Here is a 12,942-nt window from a genome sequence, read left to right as displayed (position 1 = left end):
TGGAGAAGGTTAATCTAGATGGAAGAGAATGCCCAGTAGCGTAATCACGACAAGAGAGTTTGATAACCAAGTGCCTGTCAGGGAAGATAGAATAGATAATATAATGAGGTCGCAAGCTATTAGCAATGTGTCCTTAAAATGGTACAGCTTAATTTCCCTGAATGAAAGAGAGGTATGCCTCCGATTGCACTGATGAATACACCAGAGATTTTGCAGCCCTCTTTTTTTTAAATCCATGACCTCTAGATCCTGGCAGTGAAAGATGATTTGTGGTTAACTTTCCATCCACCATGACGGGATACACAGTTTTGCATACCGTGTCATCTTGGCTCAGAAGACATCGTTTTCATTGGGAAGAAACAGCTAGATTTGACAAGTCTGTCAGACTGCACTGCCGTCACTTTATTGTCTGCCTCCGCCTCCCAAAAAACACATTCAAGAAGACAAGTCCTTGTCACTCTTCTTTGACCCCATCCAGCAAAAGCACTGCCATTTATATGTAGGGATGTAGGTTGATCTTAACATTACATTTATAAATATCCACGTCTTATGTATTTTATTTACTCTTTATTTCATGTCCAGCTTTTCCCAGCTCCACTCCAGACTCTCGCAAGGAAGATTGTTCAATCCAGGACCAATAGCACCTTAGTTGGGGTCTTCGCCATTATACTGGTTTTTCTGTCAGCATTTGTCAACATGGTACATGGTTTTTAATCCATTTCTTTACTGTGTAGTTTTATTATTGATCTTTTCAGGCATGCATACCACATGCATACTCATTGCAATCATGTGAATTAATGTCAGATGTTGCTGTTGCTATTTCTGAGGGCAGTCTTTCCACCCCAAAAGTGAAATGGGAGTCATCTAAATGCCTTCCTCACAGCCTGCATTGCTGACTCTGGTTTTGCTTTTGTTGCACATCCATTTTTTGACTGTTCTATTTTCTCTTGGTAGCTGTATAAACCAGGAGCGAAGTTTACCACTATATAAAGGACCAGGCCAAGACCTATGTGTCACTCAGGTCCCAAAAAAGCTCTATTTTGAGTGGGACTTACATGCTGCCCAGGCTTTGTGCTGGCCTCTGCACAACGTTGAATTTCACACTGAGTGTAATCACTTCACAGAGATTGGAAAGGCTGCATTTTAAGTGAAACACTTGGGTTTCTTTGCATCCAGACGCTGCTGCTAATTTCAGATGCAAAGAGAAAGATTGAATGTTCTTGATAGCCTACTATTTTTAATTTTTAACTTGTTAGCTAAATTTATTTTCAACATGAAACTAAATATTCTGTATGCTACATAAATCTGGGGGATTTTTAAGAGAAAAGGGATGATCCTGTGATTAAAGCACTGGGCAGTGTGTTGGATTTGGCCTCTACTGCTGGCACTGCTATAGTCTTCCTGTATGTCAATTATGGCTTAACTTTTAAAAGTTCTGGTCTACCGCAGATCTCATTGATTTCAATGAAAATAGCAGGTCCTCAGCACCTCTTAAATCAGGCTGGTAGTCGCTCTCTGCCTCTGTTTCCCCATCTGTAAAATGGAGATAAATATTGTTTGTAGAGCACTTTTAGTTCTGGGGTAGAAGGCACTAGGGAAGTGCAAAGTATTATTATGGTTACAGTGTTAGGGCCTGATCTTTCAAGACGCTAAGCACCTCATAGGATTGGGCCCCAATAAAGAAGCAGGTGTGGATTAAACGTGCTCAGCACCTTTCAGAATTGGACCCTTATTCATGGACATTCTACTCAACAGCCTGGAGTGTCTGGCCATTGTCATTGCTAACCATTTCATAACATTAACAAAGGCTGATGCAAACTCGTTGCTTAATCAGACTGGTCATGAAGTAGTATTCAGCACTCTGTAGTACCAGTATTCTGCTGGTTTCTCAGCATTTTGTAGCAAGTCTGCAACAGTGGGTTTTTTCTTGGTCCAATAGCGTTTGCTGCAAAAGGCCCCCTGCTGCAGTAGTCTTAGTGATAGATTGCTAGCTATGAGAAATTACCAGCATATCCCCTTTGTCAATACATTAGTTGCTACCAAGTATAAATATACCAGTGATTTGCATAGATAAGTAAACTTATTGTGGAAACTGGGGCACTGATATATATCGTGTGTCACCCGATGTTTAATTCTATCGTTTTCAAGAGAATTTTTAAAATGAATTGGTTGTTGATTTTTCTTCTTACCCGTGCCTTTGGTTTTTGTCACAATCTTTATTTTCTCCAGTTCATGTGCAGCACTGTGGATCTTGTCAGCTGTGTGGCTACAGAGTATAACATCACTCCCGACCAGGTGGACATATGCCTTATCAGCAACTCATCTTTCAAATACAGCCTGGGCACCTGGCAGGGATTCTGTGGCAGTTCCCTGCCCAATTGCAACTTCCCAGAGGTATTGCTTGAAAGAATTGTTTGCAGAGCTGGATTTCAAAAGGGGCTCAGTTCTGTATTTACTCATGCTCGCATAAAAGTAATTAAATCTCATACAGGGTGAAGATTGTTCACGACAGGAGCCATGACACAAATTTCCCTTTGCAGCCATCATTACAGAATTGATAAGGGTCAACATTCTCAAACGTGGGTGTTTCAAGTTAGGCACCTAAATCCATGTTAAGACATCTAAATAGGTGGTCTGATTTTCAGAGGTGCTGTGCACTCGCAGCGCTGGTTGAAGTCAGTGGGACCTGCAGGTGCTCGGTGTACCAAACCACAGCTATTACATAGGCACGTTGTTGTTGGAAGAGATGAACTGGAGACCTTCACTGCTCAAGTTGCAGGAAAACTTTAGCTTTGAGTAAGTAGTAGTAGGCTTTTGTAGTCACTGGATTCAGCCACAAGAGGGAGACATGATCACATGCGTTCATGACATAGTTTACTGACGTGCTTCAGTGGCTGTCAGTGACTTCAGTAGAACTTTTGGGTACTCGTCGCCTCTGAAAATTAATGTAGGTGCTTAAATATGCATTTTAGAGCCTAACTGAAGCCACCGAGTTTGAAAACTTTGGCCTGGGTACATTCTGCGTTTCTCTGGAGCATCCAGTATGGGCCGTGACTGGAAGCAGAAAAGTTATAATAGTCCAGTAGTCAGGATTTGTAGCACTGAAGCAAGCTGCTTTGAACTATTGATTTTTATTTTGTTACAGCAAAAGATATAAATCTTCTTCATGACATTGTACTTTACTGTGCCCTAAATTACTTCCTTTTGGACAGTTGTTCAAGATACTTCTGTGAGCGTTTAGGTCACAGCCATTAAAAAAAAAATTCAGTCGGAACCGAAGAGGAAAAGCCTGTGGTGCAGGCGGCTGTGATGTCTGGACCTTAGGGGTTTATGGGAACCTTTTCCGTTTTCTGGCTGATCCTTTAGGGCCCAGTTGTTCAAGGTGTTACCGGGTGCCCCAGATGTGCTGAGGGCCCTTACCTCCCATTGGAGCAGTTGGAGCGTAATTCTGATGTCATTAAAGACAATGTCATTGTCTAATCCAGGGGACGGCAGGCAGCAGCGTGCCATTAAAAACCCTGCCCACCCCGGCCTGCTCTTCTCCGCCTCCCCCCCGCGGGGGCAGGGTGAAGAAGCTTGGTCCTGCCCACTGCTGCTGCAGGGCAAGCAAGGTCCCCCCTCCCCCGCCTCTTCCCCCAGCCTGCTGGGTTCCCGCCCCTCCTCCTCTCCCTCCCTGCCTCCGATCAGCTGATGGCCCTTGCGAGGGAGGGGGAGAAGCGGAGCCGCAACGCGCTCGCTGCTCCAGGGAGGAGGCGGAGAAGAGGTGGGGACGAGGCCTTGGGGAAGAGTGGTGGAATCAGGGCATATCCCCTCCAGACCCCTGCCGAGAGCCGCTCTGGGCAGGGTGCTGAGACCACCCCTACGATCTTGAACCACACCACCAGCCCTCTGCCCTGATCCCTACACCCCCACACACACACACCAGCCCTCTGCCCTAACCCCTGCACCCCCCCATACACGCTCGCAGCCCTCTGCCCTGACGCCTGCACCCCCCTCACACACCCCAGCCTTCTGCCCTGACCCCTACACCCCCACACACACCCAGCCCTCTGCCCTGACCCCTGCACCCCCTCACACGCTCGCAGCCCTCTGCCCTGACCCCTGCACCCCCCTCACACGCTCGCAGCCCTCTGCCCTGACGCCTGCACCCCCCACACACACCCCAGCCTTCTGCCCTGACCCCTACACCCCCCCACACACACACCAGCCCTCTGCCCTGATCCCTACACCCCCACACACACACACCAGCCCTCTGCCCTAACCCCTGCACCCCCCCATACACGCTCGCAGCCCTCTGCCCTGACGCCTGCACCCCCCTCACACACCCCAGCCTTCTGCCCTGACCCCTACACCCCCACACACACCCAGCCCTCTGCCCTGACCCCTGCACCCCCCTCACACGCTCGCAGCCCTCTGCCCTGACGCCTGCACCCCCCACACACACCCCAGCCTTCTGCCCTGACCCCTACACCCCCCCACACACCCAGCCCTCTGCCCTGACCCCTGCACCCCCCTCACATACACCCAGCCTCCTGCCCTGATCCCTGCACCCCCATGACCCCAGCCCTAACTCCAGCACCCCACACACATACCCAGCCCCCCCATGCCCTGACTCCTGCACCCTCCTCACACACCACCAGCCCCCTGCCCTGACTCCTGCACCCCTCACACGTACCCAGCCTCCCACATCCCATGCCCTGACTCTTGTACCCCCCACATTCTCACCCCCACCCTGAGCACCAAACGGGAGCTCCTGCACCACCCCCCCCACATTCCTACCTGCACCCCTCGCACCAATTGGGAGCTGCCCAGGTAAGCGCTCCACACCCAAATCTCCTGCCCCAACCCTGCGCCCCCTCCCTCATTCTAGCTCCTGGCCAGACCCTACACCCCAACCCCCAGCCTGCTCCTTCACCCCCAGCCCTGTCCTCAGTGCACTCCCACCCTCAGCTCAGTGCAGAGAGAGAGGAAGAGAATGGGCTAGAACCAGGGAGAAGGTAGGTACCCACTCTATGTGGGCAGGGCTGGGATCCCAGACCGGCAGCGAGCTGAGTGGCACTGGGCTGAGCCGCTCAGCCCACTGCCAGTCTGGGGTCCTGGTCACCAGCCCCGCTTAGCCTGCTGCCGGCCTAGGTGAACGGAACCCCAGGCTGGCAGCGGGCTGAGCTGGCCGGCAGCGTAAGATCAGCATTTTAATTTAATTTTAAATGAAGCTTCTTAAACATTTTGAAAACCTTGTTTACTTTACATACGACAATAGTTTAGTTATATAATATATAGACTTATAGAGAGAGACCGTCTAAAAAACGTTAAAATGTATTACTGGCACGCAAAACCTTAAATTAAAGTGAATAAATGAAGACTTGGCACACCACTTCTGAAAGGTTGCCAACCCCTGGTCTAAACTATGGGAGGAGGGGTTATACCACACTCATTACTGTAATTTGCAACATTTTATAATCTTCGTTATGCTTTGTCTAAACTTGTGGTGGCATAGAGAGTACCGGCACTACGAGCCACAGTGAAAGCAGGCTGCGTCCATACTTGTAACTGCAGTATGTAGCTACACATGGCAGTGAAAGGCTGCAGTGGAAAGGGAGCTGTGAGGGGAAAGCTCTGGCAGCTCCCTACTGGCACCGGAGGAATCTTTCCCTGCTGGTGGAGCCTTTTGCTGAATTGGTGAAAGGCTCCAGCAGCAGAGAGGCAGTGGGACACTGTGCTGCTAAAAATAGCAGTGCAGATGTGGAAGGCACTGCTTGAGCATGTAGCGGGCTGTGCAGGGTAAATACCGTAGCGTCATGGGCGGTGGGTATAATAGACCAGAGGAGGTTCTGTTTCTCCTGACGCTGCTGCTGGCCACCAGCTTGCGGTTTTGGCAGGGGACCTTTTTGCTTTATTATGCCCCATGCAGGTTCTGGGGCGGCTGAGGAGGAAGTATGTGCTATTCAGCTTCCTGGGTTCACCAGTCATCTCCCTGGACTCCAGAGAGATTACTGATGAATCCAGGAAGCTGAGTAGCAGATACCGCCTCCTCAGCCGCCCCAGAACCTGCGCGGGGTATATCAAAAGCTCAGGTTCCTCTTTGGGAAGAGATGCTGTGGCTTTTCATGGGCGGCTTAGGGTCTGGGGAGGGATGGGGAGGTATAGCTGTAGCTGGCCTGGGGCTCCTCCAGGCAAGTGGGGGTGTGGCGGGGTCAGTGCTCCTCTGGGCAGGTGGAGGGGACTCAGGGCTTCGGCCAACCTGGGGCTCCTCCAGCCAAGGGATGGGGGGCTCGGGGCTCCTCTGGGTGGGGGGGCTTGTTGCTTTGGCCACGGTGGGGGCAGGGAGTCTCGGGGCTCTGGTCCAGGAGCAGGCCGTGCGGGTGAAAGGGGCGAAGCCGGGGGCTAGCCTCCCCAAAGGGGGGCTCCAGCCGCCACCCATGCGTAGCATTGAGGTATGTTGGGGGTCACGCTGTCTGGAGTGGCTCACAACCATGAGTGCTGACCTCAGGACAGACTGTCAAGAAGCAGGGGAGAGACTCCAAGCTGATTGTATGTTCTATAATTAGATTTCACCAACCTAGTAGCAAGTGTGAACGCACTATACCAGGGAGTCACAGACAGTCCCCTTGGGCATTCCAGTTTCTTTTGCCACCCAGGAAAGCTGAGTTTAGTGATACATTGTGACTTTACCAAAGATCACAACAATATTGAGATTACTCTCAGTCACAAAGGACCAGTCACTTACCCCAGATCAGTCTGCACCTTAGGTCTCACACTAAAGACAACACTTGTAGCTAGTCCTATAGTAAACTATCTAAGGATTTATTAACTAAGAAAAATTAGACTTATTACAAGGTTAAAGCAAGCAACATAAATACACAACTGAGTTACAGTCTATGGTTCCAAAAGGTGACAGAGTTGTAGAAATCTGTAAGAGTTTAATGTCTTTTAGGGCTAATCCAGTTTCATCCTTGGATCTCTGCTTCTATGTCAGAGCTCCAGCCATAGGCACCAACTTCTGCTGGCACCAGTGGCTGCTCAACCCCCATCTGCCCCTGGCGCCACCCTGACTCCACCCCTGCCCTGCCCCCTCCCACCCCGCCCCCATTCCAATCCCTTCCCCAAAGTCCCCGCCCCAACTCTGCCCCCCCTCTTGCCCCTATTGGTCTCCGTCCCTAAATCCCCAGCCCCGCCTCTTCCCCACCTCCTCCCCTGAGCATGCCACGTTCCTCCCCCCTCCCTCCCAGAGCTTGTTATGCCACAAAACAGCTGTTTCACGGCAGAAAGCGCTGGGAGCTAGGGGGAGAAGCAGGGACGTGGCATGCTCAGGGGAGGAGGCAGAGATGAGGTGAAGCAGGGGGGCGGGGAGGGGAGCTTGGCTGCCAGTGGGAGCAGAGCACCCACCAATTTTTCCCTGTGGGTGCTCCAGCCCCGGAGCACCCACGGAGTCGGCGCCTATGGCTCCAGCCCTCTGAGAGTCCAAACAGCAAAAAAGATGAAAAATTTTCCTGTTAGATATTTTTCTTTTCTTTTTCCAGAATTCAAGCTGATGGGATGAGCCCTTTTGCAGGTAGTTTCTTCATAGGTGTCCAGGGGCAATTAACAGCATCTGTATCGTGATGTCCCACAATGGCCTGTTTAGTTTTGATAGGCCTTTTCGATGGGCAGCAGATATCCCTTCTGACTGAGTTCACAGTTTTAGAGCAAACATTTTTTACAGTTACAAAGCAAAAACTTAAATATTACCTTGCAGCAGGTGATAACGAAATTATAAGTGAAATTAATGCATGCAGCAACTTAGTCATAAAGACTAAACACATTGTTATAAGTCCAATACCTATCTTAACTATACTGCCATACGTGAAACAGACTGGTTCCCAGCAGTGAATTTGTCAGTGCTTGGCTGAGGCCTAAAGCCTTTGCAAGAGCTGGCACCTGGTCTGCCAGCGTCATATAGGGCCCTCTACCCTGTTCCCCTAAGCCCTGCCTCACCATCTACACTGCATGTTAGTGAGGTATGCAGTGTGTGTTGTGTACTCTACAACTCGCATACATAGCTAAAGTGAGGTCTGTGTAGAGAGAGGGGAGCAGAATTAGGTATAATGGGAACTGAGGAGACTCCGCATCTATCTGGAAGTGGTGGATGAGGGTGGAGTGGGAGCAGGGCTGGTGGATCCACTTCGCAGGCCGAGGATGCTACTGCAGCGCTGAAGCTGAGCCATGCTGCTCCATGGCCGGATGAGGATCCATCCCCTCCACTCTGCTTGGCACGTTGAGCTTGGTAAAGGATGGGACGGATGTGGCTATTGCTCCAACTCCACTAAGTTCCATGATGTTGCACAGGTATAACCAAGGGCAGAATCTGGCCTTAGAACATTAGGCATTTTACCGTAATATTAATGTGATGGTGCTTTCTGCTACCTCCTGGGGACACACACACACCTTGACCTTCAGTCTAAGTGTTCATTTAGCTCAGGGGTAGGGTTACTACTCCGTCTATATGGTCTGTTATGTCTCTTAGTTTTGGTTTGCTTTGTCCTACTGAGTTTTCTCTCTCTCCTGTTTTCTTTTTTTCTCTTTACACAGTATTTTACCTACAGTGTCTTACTGAGTCTCCTGGCCTGCTCTGTGTTCCTTCAGATCAGCTGCATCGGGAAACTGATCCTAATGTTGATCATCGAATTCATATACGTTCTCATTGTGGAGGTGCCAGGGGTGAACCTCTTTGACAATGCAGATCTTCTAGTTGCAGCCAACACTGTGTAAGTGGATTTCACTTTCAAAATGTCTTCCTCCATCATATTGACTCCCAATGATGCCTCCATATCACTAAGAAGACTGGGTTTCTGAGTCTACAGTGCGTAAACTGTGGAACTGCAGTACTGAGGTGTAAGTCACAACAAATTAAGGCTCCATCATTGTTCCTATTCTCCGTGCCATCTCACAGGCCTCTACACCTTAGAAATCTTCTCCTGAAGATTAAACCTGGTTTTCAGGTTTTCGGTAATGATCAAATATTACTGACAAAACGTAATTGGAAAGAGTGTGGATTTTTTTTTCTTAACATGGAGGCTGTTAGCTGTTCTGATTGCTAGCATAAGACTCTTCAAGACTGTCAAGACAGAAATGGCTACTTCAAAAATAAAAATACCAACAGAGTCTGAATGGCTCAGAGAGTTGGGGCTCATCAAATGAACAGTTAGCGTACTGCAGGCTGGGTTGTAAAGCTACCTCGCATTACTGTGCTGCGTACTAACTGTCCATGTGAACCTTGGTACCGCGCACTAGGAGTTTCAGTGGTCTCAGAGATACCCAGCTTTGAAATGAGAGTAGGTCACTAGGGAACTTCTAGTGTGGGGCAGAAGGGTACACGTGAACCATTAATGCTTGGCAGGCTAGTACGAGGTAGATTTACACTCCAGCCTACCATGCATTAATTATTCCTCTAGGCAAGCCCTTGGTAATGAAATACTGGGGTGCTGGGTTTCACCTCTGGTTTGTTGCTTCAAATCCAGCCCAGGTTAATAGTGACTCAAAATTGCTATCTGATGTCTGCCTGGTGATCTCCGCCCTGTTCCTAATGTCCACATCTCAAAAGCCAACGGTGACATTAACTCTCAATCTCTGCAAATAGGCCAAGGACTAAGTGGGAATGAAAGCTATCCTTTTATCTATAGAGGTGCATTGGTCCCTCCAGGTCAGGGTTTTGAAGCACAGTGTGAGGGAAGCTTGCACTAATGCTGCTGAACAAACCTCCTTCCACTGATGATGGAATCTCCTCAAGATGTTGGGGAGGGCGGGCGGGCGCACACACACACTCTCCTCCTGAGTTGCCCACCACATATTCCATAGTTTTCTTACATGTTCATCTGTCCTAATTTCACATCATTTGAGATGGAGACAACTGCTCCACATGGATGGTTTCATGTCCTTTCTGGTGTCCGTTGGTTCTTTCGAGCTGGGCATGCTCAATTTTCATAACCCTCAAAACCACTTTTATTAGTATTATTATGTGTCCAATAATAATTTATGATTTTATAGGTTCTCCTTTAAATTTACAATGGAATCATTGCAAATAGTTTGTTAGCATAAGCAAACAAAATTGTGCAGGAAGCCAAGTGGCACTAGTATCGCTTCTTTGCCATATTCATTGTCAGTAGTTTTGATGCAATTAATCTCTTTTGGGGGTTTTATTTCCTTCTTTTAGGAGAAAATTTATCCCTAAATAGCTTTGCCTGTTTGAAGAAATAACATAGAAACATAATTTGGAGAAAAAAAGCATTTTATACCCCAAAAGGCATCACATTCTTGGTAAACCTAGTGTTCTGCAAGATTACAGCACTTAAAAGCGTAATCTACATCACTCCGCAATCAAAATGTCAGTAATAAGGTGGAGGAAATCAGCAGTTTTTCCCAGAAAGAAATTTTTGTGCTGCTGTATTCTCATTAAATTATTTTTGTTTCCACTAAAAGCTCCATTAGCAGCTAACACCACAAAGCATAGCAATCCATTTGTGTCTTATGAGAGATGGGTAGTCAGTGTACAACACACAATCTAGAGATGTACCACCACGTCCAGCTGACATAAAAAACACAGCCTCATGATACTTTTATTTGGACTCCTGGTGTAGTTATATAATTACTGTCTATTCTGCAGGCTTTAGAATACATTCACTCATTAGGAACTATACAGATGTCACTTTGTACTTCTGGGTACAAACCATCCCACCATGCAAGCAACTGAAGACTGATAGTAATGCACTGGAAATCATTAGACATGACTACAATGACACACCAGCATTGTGACACTTGAAGTATAACTAGAAGAGCAAAGCTAGTGTTACATAAAACTCATCTGCCATGCAGGAGAGAAAATTCACTTCATAGACTCATAGCTTTTAAGGCCAAAAGGCATCGTTATGATAATCCAGTCTGACCTCCTGCATAACATAGGCCAGAAAACTTCACCCAGTAATTTTGCATCAAGCCCACAGTTTCTGCTTGAGCTATAAGCATATCTTTTAGAACAACATCCAGTCTTGAGATGGAATGTACATCATGTTCCTAGGTAAGTTGCACCAAGGTAGATTTACTGATTTATTGATTAGCCTCAATTTTGAAATTTTCATTTTAGGTTTATTCTGGATTGGCTAGCTTCAGCTTCCACCCATTGGATCTTGTTATGCCTTTTTCTACTAGACCAGGGGTGGGCAAACTTTTTGGCCCGAGGGCCACATCGGGGTTTCCAAACTGTATGGAGGGCCATGTAAGGAAGGCTGTGCCTCCCCAAACAGCCTGGCATCGCCACTTCCAGCCCCGAATGCCCCCGTCAGAACCCTGACCCATCCAACCCCCCTGCTTCTTGTCCCCTGACTGCCCCTCCTGGGACCTCACCCCCTATACAACCCCCCGTTTCCCATCCCCTGACACACACCCCCAGAACCTCTGCCACATCCAACCTCCCCCTGTCCCCCTAACCACCCCCCTGCTCCCTGTCCCCTGACTGTCCCAACCCCTATCTACATCCCCGCCCTCTGACAGCCCCCCCATGTCTCCCACGCCTATCCAACTGCTCCCTGTCCCCTGACTGCCCCCAAAACCTCCACCCCATCCAACCCCCCGCTCCACACCTCCTTACCAGGCCGCCTGGCCGGAGCCAGCCCTGCTGCCCGAGCTGCTCAACAGGAGTGGCGGGCCAGAGTGTGGCACACTGAGGCACCAGGGGAGGGGCTGGGGGCTAGCCTCCCTGGCTGGGAGTTTAGGGGCCAGGCAGGACGGTCCCGCGGACCGGCTGTGGCCTGCACGCCGTAGTTTGCCCACCTCTGTGCTAGACTAAAGATCCATCTACTATCAGAAATCTCTTCCCCATGTAGGTACTTGTAGACATGATCAAGTTATCTCTTAACCTCCTCTTGGATAAACTAGATTAAGCTTCTTCAGCCTTTCATTATAAGATTTTGAACTGTACTTGTAGCTCTTTGCAGAACACTTTCCATTTATCAACATATTTTTCGAAGTATGGACACCAGAATTGGATGCAGTATTCCAGTAATGGTCTCACTAATGCCGTACGCTAAGGTAAAACCACCTCTGTACTCCCACTTGATATTCCTGTGTTTATTCATGCAAGGATTGCATTTGCTGACTAGCTACAGCATTACACTGGAAGCTCATGTTCAGCTGATTATATGGTGTAACCCCTCAGTCCTTCTCCGAGTCACTGCATACCAAGATTCAGTCCCGCATCTTGTAAGTGTGAACGATGTTCTTTGTTCTTAGATGTACGATCTCACATTCTGCTGTGTGAAATATGCATGTTCAGGGCTGGTTCAGCAGGACGGTTGTCCTGGGCACCGGCTTTCAGGGGCCATGACTTTTTTTTCCACCTCCTCCACTGGTTGGCTGGCCATTTTTTTGTTTTCTCTGCCGCTTTTGGGGGGCGGGGGGCTGAAATTGTTTGGTTGGCAAAATGCCTAGGGCTGCTCCTACACATGTTGCCCAAAGAAGCGCATCTATCAAACGATCCTGCTTGGTCTGTGTTACCTACTTGTTCCCATGATTAATTACCACTCCAACAATTTTTGTGTTATCTGCATACTTCACTTGCAATGACTTAATGTTTTCTGCAGATCATTGCTAAAAATATTGAATAGCATGAGGCCAAGAATAGTCCCTCTGAAAGTCCACTAGAAACACCCCCTCCTTCTTACAATAGGAGTAGTGGAGGCAAACAACCGAACTAATTTTAAGATGGAGCTTGATAAGTTTATTAACAGGATTACTTGATGGTGTTATCTGCACTAGCAGGGGACTGGGCTCAGTGACCAAGGAGGTCTCTTCCAGTCCTATGACTTATATTCCTGTGGATAATGATTCCCCATTTACAGTTACTTTTTGTGATTAGTCAGTTAACCAGTTTTTAATCCATCTAATATGGGCTACATTGATTTGGTATAGTGT

The 12,942-nt window shown here is 48.3% G+C and overlaps 1 protein-coding gene across 1 annotated transcript in view; it reads left to right on the top strand.

The window, feature by feature from the left end:
• ADCY5 (adenylate cyclase 5) overlaps positions 1-12,942 on the top strand; it is a 336,865-nt gene that overhangs the window by 308,773 nt on the left and 15,150 nt on the right. Inside the window, exons 13-15 of the mRNA XM_077829909.1 lie at positions 583-699; positions 2,230-2,394; positions 8,569-8,744. Of these exons, the coding sequence (XP_077686035.1) occupies positions 583-699; positions 2,230-2,394; positions 8,569-8,744 (458 nt within the window). The remainder of the gene's footprint in view (positions 1-582; positions 700-2,229; positions 2,395-8,568; positions 8,745-12,942) is intronic.

Source organism: Eretmochelys imbricata, chromosome 11, assembly GCF_965152235.1.
Source record: "Eretmochelys imbricata isolate rEreImb1 chromosome 11, rEreImb1.hap1, whole genome shotgun sequence".
Lineage (NCBI taxonomy): Eukaryota > Metazoa > Chordata > Testudines > Cheloniidae > Eretmochelys > Eretmochelys imbricata.
The sequence above is the reverse complement of the archived record's forward strand: the minus strand, read 5'-3'. Positions and strand labels throughout refer to the sequence as shown.